Source organism: Ptychodera flava, chromosome 7 (genome assembly GCF_041260155.1).
Source record: "Ptychodera flava strain L36383 chromosome 7, AS_Pfla_20210202, whole genome shotgun sequence".
In the NCBI taxonomy this organism is placed as follows: domain Eukaryota; kingdom Metazoa; phylum Hemichordata; class Enteropneusta; family Ptychoderidae; genus Ptychodera; species Ptychodera flava.
Genome location: NC_091934.1, coordinates 32534945 through 32559012, shown reverse-complemented (window position 1 = coordinate 32559012; position 24068 = coordinate 32534945). Strand labels below are relative to the sequence as shown.

The 24068-nt window shown below is 37.5% G+C and overlaps 2 protein-coding genes across 8 annotated transcripts in view; both read right to left on the bottom strand.

Moving 5' to 3' along the window:
- Positions 1–6939: 6939 nt before the first annotated feature.
- On the bottom strand, positions 6940–11230 carry LOC139136206 (beta-1,3-galactosyl-O-glycosyl-glycoprotein beta-1,6-N-acetylglucosaminyltransferase-like). Its single transcript, XM_070703945.1, has 2 exons — positions 10743–11230; positions 6940–8753 (listed from the first exon to the last, which is right to left on the bottom strand). Exon 2 carries the CDS (start codon positions 8616–8618, stop codon positions 7101–7103), a length of 1518 nt encoding a protein of 505 aa, XP_070560046.1. The 5' UTR covers positions 8619–8753; positions 10743–11230; the 3' UTR covers positions 6940–7100.
- Positions 11231–14037: 2807 nt separating this feature from the next.
- LOC139137306 (D-glucuronyl C5-epimerase B-like) overlaps positions 14038–24068 on the bottom strand; it is a 149407-nt gene continuing 139376 nt past the window's right edge. For all 7 annotated transcript variants that reach the window (XM_070705325.1, XM_070705326.1, XM_070705329.1 and 4 more), the window contains 2 exons: positions 22714–22950; positions 14038–21845 (listed from right to left, as the gene is read on the bottom strand). In XM_070705325.1, coding sequence (XP_070561426.1) covers positions 20818–21845; positions 22714–22950 — 1265 coding nt within the window. In that variant the 3' untranslated portion in view covers positions 14038–20817. The remainder of the gene's footprint in view (positions 21846–22713; positions 22951–24068) is intronic.

Here is a 24068-nt window from a genome sequence, read left to right as displayed (position 1 = left end):
AAAATAGGCTAGTCTAAGTCAGAGCCTTCATTACAATATTTCATGAAAAGATAACAATGCAGTTTTGATTTAAACGTCGACAAGGCTTCACAGTCACGGATAGTTGGGGGAATGGAATTCCAGATTTTAGTAGCTCGATATACAAATGATCTTTGACCCATGCTTGTCCTAAACATTGGTGGGTAAAGGTTACCATTACTAGAACTACGAGTATTTAAACGATCCATTTCTGAGAGAGGTTGGAATAGATCACTAATATAGCTTGGTGCGAGACCATTTAAAGCTTTGAAAGTCATAACAGCTGTAAAGTATTCAATACGTAAATCTATGGGCAACCAGTGCAAACTAACAAAAACTGTTCGAAAAGGAAAAGTCGTGTCAACTCCGAGAATTACCTTACCAGCCCTTTTCTGGAGTTTGTACAATCTTTGGAGATTGGTCTTAGACGTACTAGCCCAAACAATACAACAATAGTCAATTACAGACAAGAACAAAGCGTTATAAACTAGCAAAAGAACACTCCTTTGAGAATAGGGGCGTAGTCGTCTTATAACACCAATTCTTGCAGACAAAGTCTTGCACAAATTATCTATGTGGTCATCCCAGCATAAAATGTTGTCTAATTGAACACCAAGTAGTTTGTGAACAGCAACACTGTCAATGAGAGTATCATTGATCTGAATCTGAAATGAAATATCAGAGTCGGCTAAGTGATAAATTTTGGGGCGAGACGCAACAATCATATATTTTGTTTTAGTGGTGTTAATTGCCATGCTATTGTTATGAACCCAGTTTGAGATTGGCACGAGATCTCCATTCAGTCTCCCCTCGACTTGTTCAATGTCAATTCCAGAAACACACAAAGTTTGGTCATCGGCAAACATATCTAAGCTTCCCATGTTGAGGCAAAGGGGAAGATCATTAATGAAGATCAAAAACAGAAGTGGACCCAAAATGGACCCCTGAGGTACACCACACGTAATCGACAAAATATCGGAGTGTACACCTAAATAGCTAACAAATTGGCTTCTTCCTGTAAGGTATGATTGAAACCACTTTAGGGACAAATCAGAAAGCCTGTAAACAGAAAGTTTTCTCAGTAAAATGTTATGATCAACAAGATCAAAAGCTTTACATAAATCTAAAAACAATACACCACTATACAATCCTTGATCCATATTGTGTAAAAGCTGGTCAGTTAACTTGACTAAAGCAGTGTGACAAGAGTGATATTGTCTAAAACCAGATTGCGAGCTGACAAAAAGATCGTTTGAATGCATAAATTGTACAGACTAATATAAACATGTTTTTCTAGTATTTAGAGAGAACAGGCAGAAGTGAGATAGGCCTATAGTTGTTTACATCACTCTTAGAGCCTCCCTTATGAATCGGAACTACTTTAGCACATTTGAAACAGTCGGGAAAAGTACCACTGGTAATTGACAAATTAAACATTTCTGTAACAGTTTCTGCAATACAAGAAACACCAATTTTCAAGAGTTTGGGAGAGACATTGTCGTAACCAGCTGATTTACATTCACTTAGTGTGGAAAGCTGCTCTGTGACAAAATTAACAGAAATCGGAGGAATCTTAAAATTGGCCATGGTAGTACCAATTTTCGAACTAACCCAGTTATCAATAAGACCCATGTCAGGTGAAGCATTGAGACTGGAATGATACTTATTAACAATACCTGTAAAATACGCATTGAAAACCTTAGCAATATTCTTATGATTTGTTAGCTTTTCACCCTTATACAAAATACAAGGACTTTGTGAACGAGAATTATCATGAGAGAGAATATCACCGTTTTATACAACGCCAAATTATAGACGGATTTCTTGAATTGTTCCTGAAAATGTCACGATAGTGCTGTCGTTTTGCATAGGAAATAGTGTGTACAACTCTATTTCTTAAAGATCTATAAAGTAGCCAATCATTGGGAGACTTGGATCGGGTAGCCTTAACAAGATGATAATCCCGGACATGAATGAGATCAAGAATGTCCGGAGTGAACCATGGCGGCTGTCTGAGTCTTTTCACACGTTTCTCAACAAAAGGAGCATGCGTATCACATACCTGGTTGAAACAATTGATCCACTTATCAATGAGTTCATTCACATCATGTATCTCAGAGAGATGTGGCCATGGGAAGCATACAAATCACAAATAAAATCATGTGTGGAAAAATTACCAAACTGTCTGCGTTTTATAGAGATATGAGAACCTTTAGTAATGTCACTGGCATGAAAACGCCTCACAACACACACGGGATAGTGATCGGAAGTACCAACTTTGGGAACACACACATGAGCAATATTCATTGGACAGGTTACATAGATATGGTCAAGAAGAGTACCGGACGATAGACGAGTGGGAACAGTGACAAGTTGCTCGAAATTCAGAGATTCCATTGCTTTATGAACATTGTGTTTCTTCCCCATGGGAGTAAGAAGATTTATGTTAAAATCCCCTAAGACAATGATTTCTTTGTTTTCAAAATACGCTGATTCTATCACAGATTCAATATCTTTATCAACAGACAGTGTTGAGCTGGGCGGTCGATATACACCGATAACAAGAAGAGGGCGTGCATTTTTCACAGAAATTTCAATAATGATAATTTCAAGAGTACTAAGTTCTAAATCTGTTCTTCGGATACAGGAAATGTCAGAGTTGATATATGCAAGAAGACCCCGCCCGCTCCAGAAATCCTGTCTTTTCTTTGCAAATTATACCCCGACACAATAAAGTCAAGGTCTTGGTGAGATTCAGAGAGAAACGTTTCACCTAAAATCAAAATGTCAAAAGGCTTGTTCACGTGAGAAAGCAATAACCTGAGTTCGTCGATCTTGTTAGTAATATGCTGTACATTCCAGAAGCCGATGCGTAGACCCTTGACATTGAGAGGATTCTGATTCGCATTAATTACTTTTAAAGATATAAGCTTAACCCTTATCAATATTAGAGCGATGCTGGTACACGGGATACAGTCGTCAGAACTGCGCCCAAAGGTCGTAAGGCACCCATACGACCAATGTAAACACTGTATCCAAGGTACGATGGTGATTGATGAAAGTTAAAACATGTCTGTCATAATCTACCTCGTATAATTTAAATGTTGAAGCTATGATGATGAGGTGCATCTAGATATCGTGCACGATATTCATTATTTGTAAACAAGAAACTCGCACAGGCACAGTTCCGACGACAGTTTCCTTTCCATAATCGCTCAATACTTTGATCATTGTAAGAGCCACTTCGCTTTTACGGCTACCTTCTTACCTTGTGCTTGAATCCAAAGAGTTATCATTTGTCATTACAGAAATGTCGTCTACATTTTTATTCTGTAGGGTAAATGTAGACATGTTGTGTTATGTTATGTTATGTTATGTTATGTTATGTTATGTTATGTTATGTTATGTTATGTTATGTTATGTTATGTTATGTTATGTTATGTTATGTTATGTTATGTTATGTTATGTTATGTTTATTTATAAAGTCTCAAGTGTGGACTTATATAAACGGCTTGGTCGCCACACCTAGCCCCTAGAGCTTACAAGACACTAAAACAGTAAATAAGGTACATACATATGAATAGCTCGAAACAAATGAAATTTAAGTATAAGAAACTTCTTGTCTCATTGAAAAGAGGATGTCAAGCGGGAGGAGTATTTCATGCGCACGTGATGTCTTCTTTAATTAGGTATAAAGTTTTTAACAATTGCCGATTTTCGCTTTCGTAATGAGTAAAGATGCATGATGATGATAATGATGATAGTAATGATGTTGGTTGTTCATGGTAACAAGTTTGTTACTGAGTATAGCTACACGCACGCGACATCAGACGAACGAAATGCGGACAAGTTTTGTTTGCGTGGTTTGCCAACCACGTTGAATTTCCGTCGTTCTCTGCACGTAAAAGTGCAATTTAAAAATGCGTACCAATGTCTATTTTAAATTTACACTTTAATGACAGAATGGCGTCATTAATATTTGCGAACAGCCTCAGTCGTCACTTGTTCAGCGTGCGCTTCTTTAAGGTAGAACGCACCTCGGGGACAGACATTCGGACTCTCAAACTTTTACAATTCTCTTCTGATATACCACATGTGGGGGTTCATTTTAAAGCTCTTGGTGGAAGAAAACTTTGTACCGGCATAGTTTTTCGAAATTCGAAAATTTTTATTTTTCTTCATAGAGTTAACACAGGGATGGCGGCCATTTTGAATTTCCAATATCGGTAAATCTTGGGTAATTTGTTTCTCTAGTACCAAAATTTGCACGGTGACCCCCTATTTTTATTCTTGATTTTGAAAGAGAATGATTGAAAGATCCCTTGAGGAAAGTTAGAGCAAAAGTTTAAGTCTTTCACTTTCGAGGTGCATAGGCCTACTACCTTAATAAGAATCGTAAGCGCGCATTCTTTTAATACCGAACAAGAATCATGCTCGAATTTGATATGACATATAAATTAAAATTAATTAAAATTAAAATTAATTAGTATTTACATTGAAGATTTTCTCCAAGACTTGCAAACAAATAAGTGTTGTCTTTCCAAGCCCTACCGAATCAAACATTGTTCTCTCATGTATTCATGTAGACCACGACTAACATACAGGTGTCGTTCAGTTATTCTTATTTTGCGCGTCTAATCGTTTGCGTGGTTGTATGCAAATTTTGAAGTCATCTTTACCTGCCTTTCTGGTTCCATACTCACCTTCTCTCTAAAATGATAGACATTCATTTCGTCAGGAAACCATGTTCTTTTGCTACAGTGTGGTACCGAAAATCAGCCGAGGTAGTTCGTATACGGAGTTCTATACAGTTCTCGAAGGTTGTGTTGAACCACGCGCTTGTGCGCGCTGCGCCTTCTTCGGTGGTTATGATTGGTTCTCCGAACTTAACGTCATTCATACTTTTATCCAATCGGAGCGGGTAATCAGCGTGAGCGGGGAGGGGGGTTACCAATATGCAGCTTCAGCAACATGTGACACGACTGTAACAATGGAGAGTCCTTTTGACGGGTTGCCTCATGTGTACCGAATATCTAATCATAAAATGATTGCATCATTGCACATGAAAAAGCATAACTAAATTACATAAAATACATAAAGTTCTACAATTGGTTGAAGGAGAGAACTGACTTTTGGTTGTCCATTTTGACTAATCTTTTATGCAGGAATGTAAGAATTTACAGTTGAAATGTTGTCGTTGTTTCGATATTTCAAAAAAGGTCCAGTCAAGTGAAACCGTTTTGGGTAAATGCGGTTTGAAAGCAATGTCGCCGTACAAGACTTCGAAAATAAAGTGTTAGGACTTCCATCCATTGAAAATTACCTGAATTTAAAATGACTACCAACCTTGCATTTACTCTCAACGGTTTTGATAATTACATAAAAGCATCATTATTTCTTGGTCAGCGACTCATTTGTGTCAATACGCTGTTGAAAATTATTTGTTAAATAACGTTTTGGAAATTTTCGTTGAAAAGAAACGATAACGCTTCTGTCTTAATCAGAGAAATACTCCTATGATTTAGCCATGCGTACCTTATGAAATCAAAAGGTATTGAATTTCTTTCTATACAAGGACGGTGAAACAGGAACACATATGTTCCTACATTTCTTGCCTTTAGTTACTTGCTTTATAAAACAGATAGGCCTACACTTTGATACATAGAAATGCCTCGAAATTGGAACTCTAAAACTTTTGACCCTTATTTCCGAAAAGAAACTTCGAGCCATTCCCTTTCGATATTAAGAATGAAAATCAGGGCTCACCGTGCGAAATTTGGTAGCAGGAGAACAAACTACACTATATTTCTCGACATTTGGAATTCAAAATGGCAGGCGCTATATCTGTGTTGTCTCTATAGGGGAAATAAAATTTTCGATGAAAGCTTTCTTTAGTCCATGAGCGTCAAACTGAGTCCCCACAGTGATAGACCAAAAAAGTACTACAAGGTTAGTGTCAGAATATCTGTCCCCAAGACGTATTCTACCTTTAAAGCACAGACTCTATGCCGAAGTACGGCCACGCCCAATCTGATTAAAATGAGATGTGGAGTACAGCGACGTCTTTACTTACGCAGTATTCTATGATGGAATAGCTAGATGATCCCCAAGTTTTAAAATGATAGGAGTCTGATAACCTCTTTCCAAGACACATACCGACTTAAATCAAGCACGATTGGAACTAATTTCGGAGAATAGGATGTCTATATTTTTCAAATTTCTCAAAAGCGTTAGGTGCTGTATAGCCGAATGTTGCAATATTACAAATTACTGATAAACACAAGGGCGTAACTTACAGAGAAAAGCAGATGAGCGCATATTTGCTGATCAAACCGACATTACTTCATTATCAAATTAATATCCCAAATTAGTTGCAATTGTGTTAATTCAGAACTTCCTAAAACGCTTTGAGTTGTGAGGAAATTTCAATCGTGTTTCGTCATCTGAAAGGAGAATTTGGCCGCAAATTGTCTAATATCTTTAAATTGTAAGTCAGTTTGTACTTGCGCTGTAACCATCCCCTAACCTATAACGGCAATTATATCATATTAGTATATTGATGGCGCAAATGCAGCGATCTGATTGGTCGAGACGTAAAAAGAACCGTGATATATTCGCGATATACCACGGCTGGCACACACGCGCTAGAGCAAAAATCATTTTTGACGTTCCATTCCAGAATTTCAATATACTGTTATGATATAATAGCAATAAAGAACACCCAGCGACAGTATACCACTCGTTTTTGACCAGTTCACCATGCACTCGCGATCAAAATCTCGTGGTATACCATCGCTGGGTGTGTTTTATTGCTTAACTAGAGCCGGAGAAGTGTCTAGGAAAAAGGGACATAAACGTTTTGGTATCAGTATGGTGTACTTATCGTAAGTAAATGAAAAGTTAAGATTCATTCAAAATTTTATGATATTGTTTTTATTTTTGTAAAAGTTATCTGAGCTCTCCATTTTATCATTAAAACGGAATATGTCATCGAACCAGTACAGCCTGGATTGAAGAGAAACAAAATCTTTGTATACATTGAAAGACAGTCCCTGTGCTGCATTTTAAGGTAAAAGATACATTTACGACAACCATTTATTTATCAGGGATTTCTTCCACTTGACATGTTGCATATTTGCAGCAAAGCTTAGATCAATGTTCGTTGGATTTTCTGTCCGATCTCTGAGAATTTCTTCCAAACAATCGATGGCAAGAGCGTCAAAGTCGATGTGAAATTTATTGGCGAAGAGTTGTGGTTGATGTACAATGCGAGGCAAGTCCCGCACTGTGAATATGCAAATGTCACGGACGTACACACCATAGCACTCAATTTCACCGCTGTTCGATCGTTTTCTCCATAACTTTTCCCGCGTGACATCTTCCTTGGTGTCAAACCGGTAACCACCGGGGGCGTCCTCAATTCTGTCGAGCGTTGAAAAATAGTGTTCATCTGGACAGACCGTGTCGGACAGCCATTGTTGCAGTGCCTTCGCGCGATTATCTTTGATTGCAAAGTCAACGAAATCTCTCGTCATAGTGACGTGAAACTCGCCTTTGTAAATTGTTAGGTTTCCTGGTGCAGGGTTTTTGAATCTGAGGGGTAATTTACGGAAAATGTCACCCCTTTTCATTGTGTATTCATAAATTTGTCTCCCTTGGTGAGGGTTTTTAACACTATGGATGTCATTTTGTCCGTTTAAACTTTGTAAGGTTTTCACGATCTCAAGGTTGGTCTTGAGCGGGAAGTCCTGCCCGCAGAGGTTAATGTAGTATTTCCACGACCGTCGTCGTTTGAGGAGGTCGCTCATGCAGTTTAGCTCTGCTTGCAGTACGCTGTAAGTGCAGTGTGAAACGGTCTCCAACTTGGACGAGACAAAGACGTTGTCAAAGCAACCAGCTATGTACTTCATCGCTTTGATCGTCTCCTGGGGCGACTTTGCGTCGACGTGGATGCAGTATGAATTCTGCGGCATGTAAATTGTCCGCAGCAACTGTTCAACTTGCTGTACCGACTTGTACATCAGTATACTGTACGCTATAGGGAACTCGGCCTCCAAGCGGGAACGTGGCTTGCTGTAATAACCACCTTCCTTCCTGAATTTTATGCAGTCCAAAGTCATCTCGTGATATTCTTGGTCTTCGATTATATGGCGTTGTGAAAATCTCTGAATTTTTCCCGTTTTGAAGGTCAACATCAAATCCTCGATTTTCCAGGTCAGCAATGCACGGCAGGTGAAATTCATACCGTAGTCCAGTCTCTTCTTTTGTAATTTTGCAATCATTTTTTCAGCAACTCTTTCGTCGTCATCAATATCGGCGACTTTTCCAGGCCAGGCATCTAACATTCCGAAATCATTTCCATCAGAAGCTTCCTCTCTGACCGAGCTCCACGGCAAAGATTTCCTAACATTAAAGTGAACTTGTAGGTTGCTACTAATGTATAGTATCTGAATTGTACCCGCTAATAGCAAAAATACAATTATTATCTTGGAGCGTCTGCGCAATTTTGTCGCTGCGGTCGAACTTTCTTGAACATTATCTGAGTTTCGGCGTTGCTTCCTGGGTGTTGCCATGGTAACTGAAAACCTTGAATTGTCCATTTAGAAACCTGGCGGGAGCTCCTGTCGTGTCTGTCATGAACAGCTGACAAACCATTCTCTCGTCAGCCATACATTACAGTGATATCTTGATATCCATTTCTATCTCATCTCAATCCAACTATGATCCATTGAATCCTGCAATCGAAACAAATTGAGAATATACATTATTAGTGAGGAATTATTTGCATAGTCCTCCAAAGATATAAGTCGGACTGTAGGAGTCTTTGAGTGGTAGCAGAATGATCAACAAATGCTGCGGTCGCTGGCGAAACGTCTGCCCTCTATGTATGGCAATAAAACTATTTGAACTAATTTGGAATAATTGGATGGTGAAGTAAGATCGTTTTAATCTGCAAACGCAAGCTCACCTGCTTTTCTTTTTAACTTATAAACTTCTTTTTATGAGTAATTTGTAATATTGCAACATTCGGCTATATTGCACCTAACACTTTTGGGAAATTTGAAAAATATGAAGATCCAATTATTCCAAATTCGTTCCAATCGTGTTAATATCGCGAGCAACGACTCCGGCGTATCAATTGGAAGGCGACTTTACATGTAAGTCATGGCAGGAGATAAAATTACGTCGCGACCGGAACAATGGAAAAAAATAGATATCACGTGACATATTATCAGTGTTATGTACATGTGCTTTTGACATTGCAGTCACAGAGTGCAAAAAACACTTTCACCGTCAGAATACCGGGGTAGTCGGGATAGCTGTTCGAATTCTGAATTATATAGATGGTCGAGTTAAAAGTTGGACTCGCGGCAAACTGCGGCAAATATTCTTCGCATAACCTGCTAAAATACGATAATCGGCAAAAGCTAACATGTCCTAGACTGCAATAGTAATCAAAATGCAAATTTACCTTTAGATCTCGTTTATGACATAAAGAAATTTGGTTGGCGTTTTTGCGGTCGTGTTTCTTCAAAAATCTTGTGAGGTCACATTGCCACCGAAGAAGTTTCGCGCCATTCATGAAAGCAATTTCCCACACTTCATCAAAGTTACTGCATCTTGAATAAACATGTCGTAAAGTAGGCAGGTATGATTCGCTTTAGGTTTTTAACTTTTTTCTATTCGTTTTGCATGGAATATTCTTCCTATATATGCATTGTTCACTGAAGCATGATACACCATTAATTATGAAAGAGTACATTCGGTTTAGTCTTGTAAATGTCTTATTCAACTCACAGTATGTGACGTCAAAGATAATCATATCGTGTAAAACCGATTCAAAACTCGACTACAGACGAAGTATACTAGTTATCTTCAATCTAATCAATTTAGTCAGAGTTCAGTAATCAAAAAACACGAAGCTAAGTGTTTGTAATATCTAAAAGTACACTGATCTCGGACAGTTCCTTCCCAAATCGGAGCCGCACAGAACATTAAATCACAAACTCGACCAAGATATCATCGTATCGACCTCTGGATTGTTCTATCGCGAGACATCAAGCTTTTTAAAATGCCGATGTGATTACTGACTCCATGGCCACTCCAACGAAATAAAATGATCAAACTTTCTGCCAACGTTACGGTACAATGGAGTCGATCCTTTGAGTTGATGGAGCGACATATTCCCCGTTATCCCTGTCATTAAAAGTTTCATGAAGTCAATATTTCCATTGGCACCGCGACTTTTCCCAATATCGATTTTTTAAACTCATCTGTTCTACCGCCTCTCAAAAATTCCTCATTATATTCCGTTCATCCTTCCACTCTTTTCAAGATACGTTATGCAGTATTTGTAGGGAATGTTTTTATTCCTTGTCGTCGAGCGCCTTAACTTCGCTTAATTTTGGTGCAACCGAATCGCAAAGTTGGTTGTCTGAAGGGTAGGGAGGGGTTCACGGTAGAGTAACGCTGATATCCGTAACAATACGTTTACATATTCCTGTTTTCTGCCTACGTTGACAGTCAACGTGAACACATTACAGCAACGAATTAGATAATGAAAACCAAATCTCAAGTAGCGACGCGATCCGACGCGTCTGTGTTACCTGAAGGTTGGGAGACATACATTGACGCGTGTCTTTCTGATTCATGTCGACAACCGTTCCTCCCTTAGTAATTAAAACACTGGCACTATTACACACAAAAACAAAAGTATCTCTCACCTTCTTATACATCAAACCGTTGACTTGAAGTTCACTGTCTTCTGCTACAGGACTACCTGTAGCTCACGGGTAGTCTGAGAATTACTAACGGTCGGCAAAGCGTTGGTTACAAACTCAAACGCGGAAAAAAACTGCCCCGATTCGCGACGTTGACTACATTACATGTAAGCTGTCTAGATCATTCCTAAAGTCGCATTTTATAGTTATCCCCGTATCGCTTGAATTAAATCCCTTGTGATCCTGGAATTTCCAGAGCTTTATGAGACTCTGGCATAACCCTGCCCTTCGTTGACAAGTTGTAAACTGTAGATTACAAACCACAATGCGGTATTTAGGAGAGGTTTTAGCAATGAACGTGGAGACGACCAAAATGTATGTCTATGTCACGGCGACAAGCATCGGAAGTTATCCTGATCGATGAAGCTGTGTTTCGTGGACAATGATCTACAGTAGCAGCCTAATCAGTATTCTTCCTGCGGGTCACAGAAAATCGAACAACCTTGTCAAGTCATCTGGCAGGATCACCGACAGAGATCGATATAACGCCCTCGACGTTCAAATTGCGTAGTTACCAGGTACCAGGTGTGTACGTCAGCATTGGGTCTGAAGAAAGGATGTTCTGGCGACAGTCGTGGCACGAAGAGGGGAAGAAGTGTAAGCCTATGTGATGGTGGTTGTAGACTGAAGAGTTATTATATACTGTACTTTTGTCACAGTTCATGCATGAATGTCAACATATACAGTACCATGCAATACAATTACTTTATTGCTCAACAAAACACTCAAGGAGTGTGGTAAAATTACGAAACTCAAAGATGCAGACTTCAACAAACACTGGATGAAGCTGCTGCTGGGGAGGAACTTAAGTACAAAAAATAAATTTGGCAAGAGGTAGTTTATCTTTGTGAGTAAAGATATACATAAACTTTTCAAATCAAGAAAGCCAGGATTATACAAATTTGTGGATGAAAATAGACTATCTCGATAAGTTCTGTTCATCCTCAACTAAAGAGTTACACTATTTGCAGAATCTTTCATTTGCAGGGACTTTTGGAATTGACCTTCTACCCAATTCTATTTGAAGGTTGTGGTCCGAAATTCTTAGTTTTGTCAGCCACTTCCTATAGGTAAAAGATCTTATATCTAACAAGTAACTTTCAAATTCAAATTTTGTCTTAAATAGTCTGTAAGTTCGGAGCTTGTTCCTCTGCATTTCACACTTCCTTGTATCATTATGAATATTTCTCAGCCATGTTTGTTCATAAATTTCACATAAACTATCATATACATTATTAACTGTGGAATTGATATTGCAAACAGAATACCATATATCACTCCCACTGAAAGAGTTCAATATGAACACGATTGGAACTAATTTGGAATAATTGGATAGTGAAGTAAGGTCTTTTAAATCTGAAAATGTAATCTCATCTGCTTTTCTTTTTACGTTACATACTTGTTTTTATGAGTAATTTGTAATATTGAGACATTCAGCTATAGGGCACCTAACATTTTTGAGAAATTTGAAAAATACGCAAATCCAATTATCCCAAATTAGTTCCAATCGTGATTGTTTCGAAATGGAAAAGATAGATGGATCCGTTTTAAAATTGAACACTGCATCAAAAATGCAGCATTCGATTTAGTAAAGTATGACTAAGTTTATGACTTCAACTACGCGTCACCTTCAAAAACTATGCCGAAGAGAAAAGAAAAAAATGTACAATATCCTTTTGCATTGTTAGCAGTATCAAATGAAGGAATTGTTGTTCAATCTGCATATTCTCTAGTTTCAAATTAGATATTACATGTCACAAAATAGCATTTTTTAAATCATTATTAAATACAAAACTAAGGTTTTATAATGGTTTACATCAAAGAATACAATCAGTTCTTCAAAGTCTTGATCGCTTTAGATTTATTCGTTCTTTTCAGAAAACTTTCCAAGGCTCCGACACTACTTCTTTCGAGGAAAGTGAGGGCGCCCTTTTGAAGGAACGTCTCTGGCGCCTGAGCGTTTCTTGTAGGGTGAAACCCATTAATGATGTACCTGAATTTTATCATGCTTTCTGAAAAGAGCAGTCTAAATTGTTAGGCACAGATTGAAAACTTCCAGAATCAAAATATATCGTTCATTTCACAATATGGAAATTTGCTCCTCAGCATTATTATTATGCAATTCGATTTGTGATGACAACTTAGATTTATAATAAACATAAAAAGGGTTACTGCAGTCAGGGGCCCCGTTTCCTGGAATGAAAGATCTTGCCGTTTATAACTCATTGAACTCTACATATTTCAATATTGAAAGACGCAATGTCAGGTTGTGTTGCCTTTAACACCGTGCATTTTGCTCAAAATACCCTTTTTGCAGAGATTCATTCAATGCCATTAATTTGCTACCAAAAATTAAAATATTGGTTTGTTTCACCTTTTAACATCAACCTGTATTAAGTTTGATGAGAAAGATGTGCAAATTTATCCAAATCACCTGATATTGCTGCTTCTTTTTCCTCCAGTTTCCGACATTTCAAAAAGTTAACTCCACTCTGACCAGGTCAAATACTGTTAAATTTTCCCATTTTGTTCTTCAAAATACTGTACAACAAAACTGCTATTTTGTTTGACAATAAGTTTTGCATTTTCCTACCCTAATTTTCATCACTTTTACTTGAATGTCAGTCAATTCAACATCTGACTTGTAAGAATGAGCATAGATAATACAAAACAAAATTGTTTATTCTACATATTCTCTTATTTGAAAATTGATATTACGTGTCACAAAGTAGCATTTTTTGACTTATTCATTTTAATCATTAATACAAAAGTGAGGTTTTCTACCCCAAATATGAACCTCTTCAAGTGTTTTGAGGTAGAATGTACCTCGGGGACAGATATTCTCGAAAAATTTAGAACATTCTTTTAGCCTAGCACTTGTAGGGGCTCACTGAAGCTGTGGAGTAAAATAAAGTTTTCAGTTGCTCAGTTTTGTGAAAATCAGGAATTTCATTTCCTCCCTTATAGATAACACAGGGACGGCGGCCATTTGAATTTCACACATAGGTACATATCGAGTGATTTTTTTCTCTGGTATCAAAATTTGCACCGAGACCCTTAAATTTTATTCTTGATTTTTTATGAGAATAGTTTAAAGTTTTGTTGAGGAGAGTTTGAGCAAAAGTTGAAGCCTTTCACTCTCAAGGTACCAAGTACCCTAAGTATCCACGTTCTCTGATGGCCAAAATATCTGTGAGGTGTATATGAGGGTATAAATAACTAAGACACTGCGCTGGTATTATCTAGGTAAAATAACATTTATTTTCCAAATTTAACAAAGACAAGAAGATTTGTGCTTGTTCATCAAAGTTAACGATAAAAGTGACTCCAATTACATCTGGCGAAAACCGGCCAGCACAGTTGCAAAAATATACAAATACATGAGAAGAAATAACCATTTTGTAATTCCCGAATTCATTGAGATGTCAATTGTGTCACTTAAAAGAGGAGACGCAAGCTTACTTGAGTTGTCGCCTGAGAACTGAACACACAAACAAAATAAATGCGGATAAAATTATTCTGTCCAAAGCATTTCAGAAATTGTCACAGGCGAAACGTTTGATAAAATCTGACGTCTTCCATTAGTGTCCTTACATTTCTTAAAATTTATAATACATTTTTCTTTAAGATAACAGTGCATGATCAACTTGCTTGCGGTGTAATGTCTCTCACAGTATCTCGGAAATAGTTGCTTGACAAAAAGAACAAATTTACACTTCTTTGATAACTCAATCACTACTTCCTGCAACTTCAATTATTGTTCCTTTGTGGTCATGGAGGGACGGTTGCCAGATGCACAGGCAACACATATTTTGACTGAATGCTAATTTCTGTGCATGGTTTGCCGCTAGAGGGCGCCAAACAACAATAACAGCACATGTAGCACATATGCCAGGGAATGTGGACAGGACTCTAAAATCAAAATTCACGCTGTCCCCTCCTTTGCTTGATTGTACCCAGTTCTTATTCAAAATGAACAGCAAAATGATTAAAACTGTGACATCACATTGTATGGCATATAATTTATGTCCTGTGAAAATTCAATTAAAAAATTTTCCAAAACACTGCTTAAATTATAATCTTCACAGATAGATTTTCCAGGAGATTGCATCATTGATAAGAGATGCTGTGATAGGATGTACACAGGGTAGAACATCAACCTACTGTTAGGGATTGTCTGCTTGCATTAAATTTCCTATTTTACATGTCACTAGTAACCTGTCCTCAAAAACACCTCTTTGATCAGGAAACCTTTACAGTGTGGGCAGGTTTCTGATCCGACAATCAAAATCGAATAAGATTATCTGTCTGTTCAAAACACCTCTATATTGAGGACAGTGTCCGTTCACCAGGGTGTAAAAAATAGACCAGTTTTGCTGTATTGTACAGAATGTTGCCATTTTAATTCATTCTGTACATTTTTGCAGGTGATGTCATAATTTATTTTCTTGTTATCAAGTTTGAAAACAACGGTGATCAATTTCAATCATTGTTGTCCAACCAAGAAGTTTTTATGAATTTCACAGGTATGATGGTGTATCAAGCGATTACCATCATCAAGATGTGTCACTTCCATACGTTGTGATATCAATTCTTTTCAAAATTATGCCACCACACATGCATCTCAATGTGACAAAATTGACAGCGAGCTGAAGCAATAGGAGACAAAGGTTTATGTTCCTTTTGGAAAGTCAAAAGTGTCTCAAACTTTGCCAGCTTGACAATGCCAGGAAAGCGTAACAAGCAATTTAACGAGACAATTTCGCTACACGAAATAAATCAAGGACATTGAGAACCATTTCATTCGTCCCTGGGCACAGCAAAAATAAAGTAATTTTTCTGAAACCTACATGAAAAGTGACAGTGATGGACAGAGCTTCATGACAAGATTGATAATAACCTGACAAAGTCGAACATCGATTCATTATAATTTAATGCGCTCCAGAGTAAAAGCTCACTGACTTATTTGAAAACGGGACGGATGGACGTCCTATAAAGTAATACACAGCAAAACGAGGTGACACAGCTTCTAATATCAGATAAAACCTAATAGCAAAATTATGTCAGATGTCAATTACAATTTAAGCATCTCAGGGTTTTATGATGAAGAAATGTGTTTGCCAAGGCGTAACAAGAAAGCTAAGGACAGATAGAGATATCATACATACCATTGACAAGGCATGTCAACTTCACAAGAAACTACCTAATAATCAGACCCCGTTACCCACTTAAATACATAAATATTATACTGTTTTCATTTGTTGTTATATCAAAAATATTTCAGGATTTATTAATCATCTATAACCTTACCGGCATTGACAAAACAACACTTTGAATTCAATCATCTCCCTATTTATAGCTGTACAGTGGAGAACCTTCTGGAGAACCATAGAATCTAAATTTTATCTCATGCAGATTTAAAAATTTGCCATCTTAAAAGTCCAATCTGTGTACCCATTTTGTAACTAGTGCTATGTGAAGGTCCTACCATCTACATCTTGTTGTCGCATGTTAAAATATTTATGTTTATAATTTCACAATTTGTCTCTGTGAATCAGAAACGAGTACATTTGTACACCAACGATAGTGATATCGGTTCTGTAGAGGTTGACAGGTCGGAGGTCAAAGGTCAATTACTGCCAGTTTTCTGCTGTATGGTGGGCATCAGGGGATAGTTTTGAAATTAAAATGACGAGAATAACAGAACACAGAATTCATAATTACGCAAAGTCACCCATGTACACAGTTAGTTTGAACCAGTTTCTACGTCTAATGGAACTTAAAGTTCCTGTGGATTTGGTAATAACTGGTATGTGATAACCACACCCCTCTAATCCCATTTTCCCATGTAGAGGTCCAGCTTTACAATAAGAAACAATGGGGGTTATACCAAAAGACAGCAGTGAAGATACATTTCAAATAAACTACAGATACATTTTCTGAGAATGTGATAGTGTATTGAAGTATTATGCAGCAATTGTTATATATGTACTATAATATTTACCTTAGCTGTATGACTTTTAATTTTGTGAGACAGAAGTGCATGTGCTATGGCTTTATTGAAACTTTTTATCACATCTCCAGATAACCACTTTGGCTCTCAGCATCAGCCGTTCCTCTAACTACTGAAGTAGAAACACCAACACCAAACATAGAAACATTGTAAAAATTTAGTACTGTTTGAAAAACAGTGCAAGCCGTATACATGGAAATGAAGTACTGTCTTCTATACACAACAAGCAGTTGTTAATTTAACAAAGCAGCCAAGAGCACTAATAAGGAACTGTGTCACTGAGCTACATAGCATCCCAATAATAGATAAAGAAAACGATCCAAGAAAATTTTTTAGTGAAAATGGCTTTGTAAAAATGACCATCTTTTAGCTTGATAAGGGGTTCAATTTCAAATGTGCACATCAAATTTGTATCCTCTCAATTCTTTGAAAACTAGAAATCAAAATGTTGCCTCTCCAAGTGCTCTTCCCCTTCATGTCAATTTAATTGCCAAAAGCAACGACCTTTGAACTCAGACCTTTGAACTCGTAAATGTCAATCCAGCAAGAAATATGACACTGAGTGATGGATCTTTTCTAAATCATGCCGACAACAAATCAATCTTTTCTCCCTTTCTTACCAATTTTATTTTGCACATTACTAGTGTCTTAGTCTTTGGTAATACTTTTGGATCATGGGAATTATACAGTAGTTTCCTAAAATTTGTAATTTTGTAAGCACAAGTAATGTCATGAAATACTTCTACTTGAGATCCTGACATTCAGCATAAAAAGCACAACCATAAAAACAATTATCCCATCGTTACTTGTAATGGCTAACTGGTGTTAAAGTTCCATGTACCGATTGAGAAGTCATATCGTTTTTTTTTTTCTAACATACAAGTTTCCTTTCAAGTTTACTTCAATTCAATTAAAGTCGCCTGAAACATTCAGGCTGGCATTTCAGAGATGCAATTTAATTAATTTCAGCTCATCTTTTGATGATATCTTGAAAGAGGCAAGGAACTATCTGGTTTTTACAAATGACATAGGAAGAAACCTGCTTATCATCTGAAAGAAGTGACATTTTAAAAGGGACTATTTTCCACAGTATGGTGTGAAAGGTTGAGAAAAACAGAGAGTAGGTTAACAAAGTGCCGCATTTTTAGCTTTTGCCTGGCTCGTTTAGAGAAAAAATAAGTCATTTGAATTTTTTTTAATAAATAATTTACATTTTAATTAAGAAATGATATGTTGAGATCAAAATGAGAGAATTTCAGTGTCAATATGTAGTAGTATCTTTGCATGATGTACTGTGTTTGAAATCAACTGAATGCTAAAAATGACTGAATGGCATACTTTGTGCTCTCTATATTTGTCACTACGCAGCATCTTTCTACTGTTGATGATTTTGCAACAAAGTTCTAAATATGGCCAGTATTGTTAGCAAGAACTTCTAGTAAGATCCACTTCACCATCTGTGCCGCTGTGTTTATCGGAGACTGGCTCGATGGCTGACACAAGGTGCAAAACTTCTCCCAGCTGGTTGATGGGCAATGTGTTATAATGACAAACAGACAACAATCAAAGATTTATGCAATACTGTTGTGAGGGACTTCTGATCAGGGTTATGAATATGAGTTCATCATAAATGCATTATCATTATAAGCTACCAAATGCTTGTCAATATGTCCATCTGATGTGAGAAAACTATGCAACTCTCTGTACAATTCTACAGTTCCAAAGAAATTGTAAATTTCTGTTCGGAATATTTTAGTTCATTTTAACTTTTCACCATAACGTTTGAAAATTTTCCCAGCTCTCCTCATAATTTTCCACTGCTCCCCATCAACAAGTTATTCACTTCCGGGTTGAATTTGATTACAGAGTGTGTGGTAGGATTCCATTCACAAAATACAGGCTAATTTGACGATTACATGATGTTAATGTCCTTATTAACACTATTAACATTTATAAGTCAGGCCTTTGGGACTGTTGCTGTGGTGATAACATGATGTTGCTCTACAACATCAACTCGCACATGCTCAAATGAGATACCTTCACATCTTACGACAAAAGATCACAAAAAGCAATGCTTATTTATGCTTCATACACTGGGACATTATCTAACGCCTTAATTATTCAAGAAATTACATTAAATTATAATGATATACATAAATAGATAAGAAGCTTGGTAACCATAGCAACCTGACAACAATAACAAACTTAAGAAATCAGCCCGACTACACCTCTGAAACTTTGGTAAATTACAGTGTGCAGAGTATCAAATACATTCCTCTATGGATCTATGGCTTGTGCCCTGTACATTTACACATGAGGGTTTCACCTTCTAATTTGAAGTAAATAGAAACCTCATGTGTTGTAATGGCTTATTCAATAGACTCCCCGCACTGGACTCATTAACACCGAAAATATCATAAAACTTTGTACAAAGTTCTATACAGGCACCTCCTCTTGTGGCTACACTAAATAGTCTGTACTATTTACCCGCATTGAAGTGATATAGTATTGTACTTTCAATAGATATTCTATCTGCCCAATATGAGCCAAAAATACTTCTTTGTGGCCAATATATCCACATTCTGTCGCCTACCAGCCCAATATGGGCTAATGATTATATTTCCCATAGCCAACATTTCCACAGCAGACTAATGCTTTAAATGTGCAACATGCTACACAAATATGTTTGGCATACCATAGCATGTATCACAGGTTGTGTAATATGTGATGTATGTCATACAGAATGTGTCACATATGATACGAAATATCTCACATGCTGTACAGAATGTCACGTGCTTGTAAGATTTTCAATGTCACATAAAATGTCACATGCCCAACAGAGTATGTCTCATGCTATGTAACAGGTATTACATGTTACACATAATGTGTCACTGATACAATCATGTAAGAAACATCGCCTTTGAATAGGTTCATGTCATACAGTATATCATGTGACACACACTGTGTTGTCATGTTTTACTCTGTCACAGTGTTATAATGTGTAACTTGCTACATACTAGGTCTTTTTGTGACTATGCTACATGTCTCTACATGTGTAGCATTTTGGGTTAACATACACAATGTATCAAAATGTATATCATGCATGTTATACAATGTAACAACATGTATCACATATTACACAAGATATATCACTTACTATGCTATGTGTAACATTTTGATAAATATTACAATGTATCAAAATGTATGTCATCTCATACAGCATATACATATTAATGTATACATATTACACAAAATGTATCACCTACTACACATATTTGTTTCAAAGCTCACAAGGTATCCCTCTGGAGAGAGCAAGGCAATCTTGGTACAGAGAATACATTTTGCATTTCAATTATGGAGTATCATGTCTTTTAAAAGTTGTGTTCTTTTTCAGCGAGTTTGTCAGCCAGTCACAGAGGAATTAAATAAATATGATAAGGTATTATTAACGAAGACTCATCAGAAACTACTGAAGTAAATGAGAATGCACAGGAGTAAAACCTTTCTCCAAGAGTATCTCTGTACACAATTGTAAAACATATGCCAATAACTTATCAGAAAGGACCAAACTAGAATGTCCTATTGTGGAATAATCAAGTGCTATACCGTAATTCTCAGAAAGGTTGCATCTGACATGAAATTAAAGTTTCTGTAACATTTAAAAATTAAAGCTGATATGGCTTGTTTTGACATCAAACAATGACAGTGATTTTTTTCAAATTAAACTTTGGGAAAATGAATTGCAAAATTGTTTCTCAGTTTTATTTACTGAGTACTGTGACAGCATCTGCAACCTCTTACTTACATGACAACTGTCTGATCATGAATTTGTGAAAACGAGATGTTGTTGTCCTCTTGAAGAGACAATCAGTATCCTTTTGCCTCTCAAGATCATATTCCATGTGTCAAACTCCTCATGCGGACTCCCCTGATCTGGACAGGCCTGGCTCGTATTGGAACTTGTGATGTGTTGTTTGCTTGTGAGTTGGCGATATAAGAACAAACTCAGTTATGTTTTGCTCGTTTCCCTTTCATGTACCCGATCCATCTCTCCACTGTTGTCCTGAAGATTGGATCACTGTCAATACTGCTCAACAGCTGAAGTTGACTGATATGTGTTGTGTGGTAGTCCCACCTGGCAAGCTTCGGAGCGACTCCGGTGGTGATGTGCCTCAAGTCGTAAATTGTCCCTGAACCGGTGTCAAACATCGGGAGAAGAGCTTTAACCGATGCCATGCCTTCCCTGTACAGTCTCTCTGCTTCCCCTCTTTGGGCCGGCGGAGCAGTCGTCATAAGATCGTAAAGGCCGATTAAACTGTAAATAAATCCATTCAGGACAAACGAACTGGGTTTTGTAGGGTACTCCTCGTACCACGGATATTTATCCAAAAATACTGCTTTTACGCCACCTTCCGATGACAACAACTTGAAAGGTTTTGTCGCTTTAAGTGCAGCACTGAGGTATTCTTGATTGCCAGTTTTACGATATGCTCGTGTTAGTGTGGACATAGCGTGTCCTTGTCCCATCGCAGAGTACCAGCCAGGAGGCAGCTCTCCCATCTCATCTGCCAGAATCCGCGTCACCCAAATGGGCCAACCGCCATGCTCATCTTGATTTCGTAACAGCCAGTTTGCAGCTTCATAGAAATGAGCCATATGTGCAGTGGTGGACAAAAGCACATTGTCAATCCGGCCGAAACCTTGTACCGTAATTTTCACTATATTACTTATTGTCACCTTCAGCTTTTTGACAGACTTACCATTCGTCTGCCCGATACCTTTTCGTATGTCATTCATGACATTTCTGGTTATAGTCCTCCACTGTCTACAGTGTCCTATCCCATAATATACATGAGTTCCTCGTCTAGCGATAACGTCTCTGGTGGTAATATAGTGCACCATGTATGGCTTATCTTTTTCTGTCGTCTCCACAGTCACAATGACACTGCAATTATTGAAGCATTTAAAATCAAATGAAAGCTCAAAATCTTCCGAATTCTTCAAATTCATTGATACACCAGATTTGGCATCGTCTGTAAGCAAACAAAATCCATTAGTCTCTAAGAATGGAGCAACCTTCCTTCTCGCACTATTAAAATGTATTTCAATTGGTCAGACTATACCACATGAGGGCGCTGTCTACTAATTTCTTCATTTGTAGCATCAATGCATTGCATTCATTGATCACTAAAGAACTTGATAGTAATATTGTCAAGATTTGTTTATGAAGAATGTCTGTACCAAAAATCCACAAAATAACAGATAACCACTGACAGATAGGTTGGCAGACTACATGACTTCTGCAAATATTTGAATAATTTAAGTTTCCTCAGTGATATTCAAAAGTTGCATGAGAGTATTAATTATGCCTTCTTCATTTTTCAAGTGGTTAACTCAACTTTCAAAAGTGAATGAAATATTCTTACAGAGTTGACAACTGTATGATAGAAGGTGTAATCAATATGTGTCTGTAATTCCCAAGATTATGACAAAAATTTGGCTACTGGTTCCGTTATCTGTCCAGTAACAAGCAATACAGTGACAAACGGTTGTAATGTGTTTTCAAATCACAGCATGTTTGATGAAGCTCAGATTAAGTCTTTCTGGATTAAATAACATAGGTGGCCACAATTATCTGATTGTACTGGACCACAGTCATCACATTTGGAATGACCCAGTGTCTTCAGGTGTTCATACATGGAATTGAAAAAGCTGATCTCAAGTTGATTGCAACTGACAATTGTGTACTGTGTAACCACTTCAGAAAAAGTCACAACCCTCTAACTCCATTTCCATCAACAGCGATCAAACTTTGTTATTGCAACCAATAAACAATACCAAAATACGGCAGTCACCATGCGTTTTTGTGCATTATGAAAAACCACACACACACAAACTTACCCTGAGTAATAAATTCTATAACTCTAGAAGATTTTTCTTCATCCAAAATATTTTCTACATGGCTCTTAGCATCGGAGAGTACCCACTTGGGTAAGCTTTGGCCTTCACCATTCTCATAGACAGTCACCCTGGGCTTGGGTTCTGTGAGGTTCTTGCTGTAGTGACTCAACCCAAACTGTGCTATCTGTATGGGGTAGAAGTAGCCCTGTGGTCCCCACTGGGTTGATATGGGTACACCTGGTGAAGGAACAAATCAGTGGAAATTATGAGTCTGGGTTGATATGGGTACACCTGGTGAAGAAACAAATCAGTAGAAATAATGAGTCTGGATTTTTCACAACCTTGCATCGAGGTTACTGTATAGCCCAGATGTTTCTGAGAAAACAGAATGATCTGATTATAATTAGATGACAGAGATAGGCTGGTTTTCTTTATATTCATCATGGTTTATGACAAATTCAGAATAGTCTGTTGAAAAATGAACTACAAAAATAAAAGTCCAAGAACACATAAAATCCCTCTTTTTACATGTAATCAATACAAGAACAGTAGCGGTGTGACTATATATCATGTGATTAATTACAGGTCATGACCTTTCCTGAATTCAAATATTGTGCAATCTCAAGCTGTGAAATGAAATCAACAAAGGATATTTAATTCATCGTTTCATTATCAGCCGCAATGTCAGCGTGCATTGAACAACACCATATAAGGAAGTACAGAGCAAGTCTGAAGGATGAGATTGAGATCTCACACTATAAATTTCTGGAAAATAACCTGGAAGAAACCACATAACACGACATATCATTTTAAGGCACTTCTTGAAGAATGTAATATCGATAAGAAGTGACATGTACATGTTCTTCGAGTGCATAGGAAGGCACCGGAGCTGTTTCCATGCCAACGTTGTCACGGCTGATGCTGCAAGTGTTTCCTGAAACACGGCCATTAACACCTGAATGCTGTGAATGACCTTTGGGTAATGACGGCAGCATGATTGCTAAACTGTGAAGGTATTACCGCATCATTCATGGCAACAGATGGGAGAAGCACCGTGACACCGAATGCGGTCTTCCCATTTTCAAATTCACAGCCGATGTGAGGAACCCGATCCATCAACTGAGGAATTGATTTCTGATAAGATTTGACTTTAACACCAATCAGAATGAGACAAGATGGAACCCAAGCTCTTCAATAGTCTTCAAGGCTTTCTGATGCCTATCCCATAATTCAGCTTGATTTCAGACCAGCACACAGAAGCAAAGATATATGCACTCACGTTCCAATCAGAATCTTTTATTGCAAAAGAGATGGTAACGGATGACAAGACCAGTGATTGGCTGAGGATCAAGTCA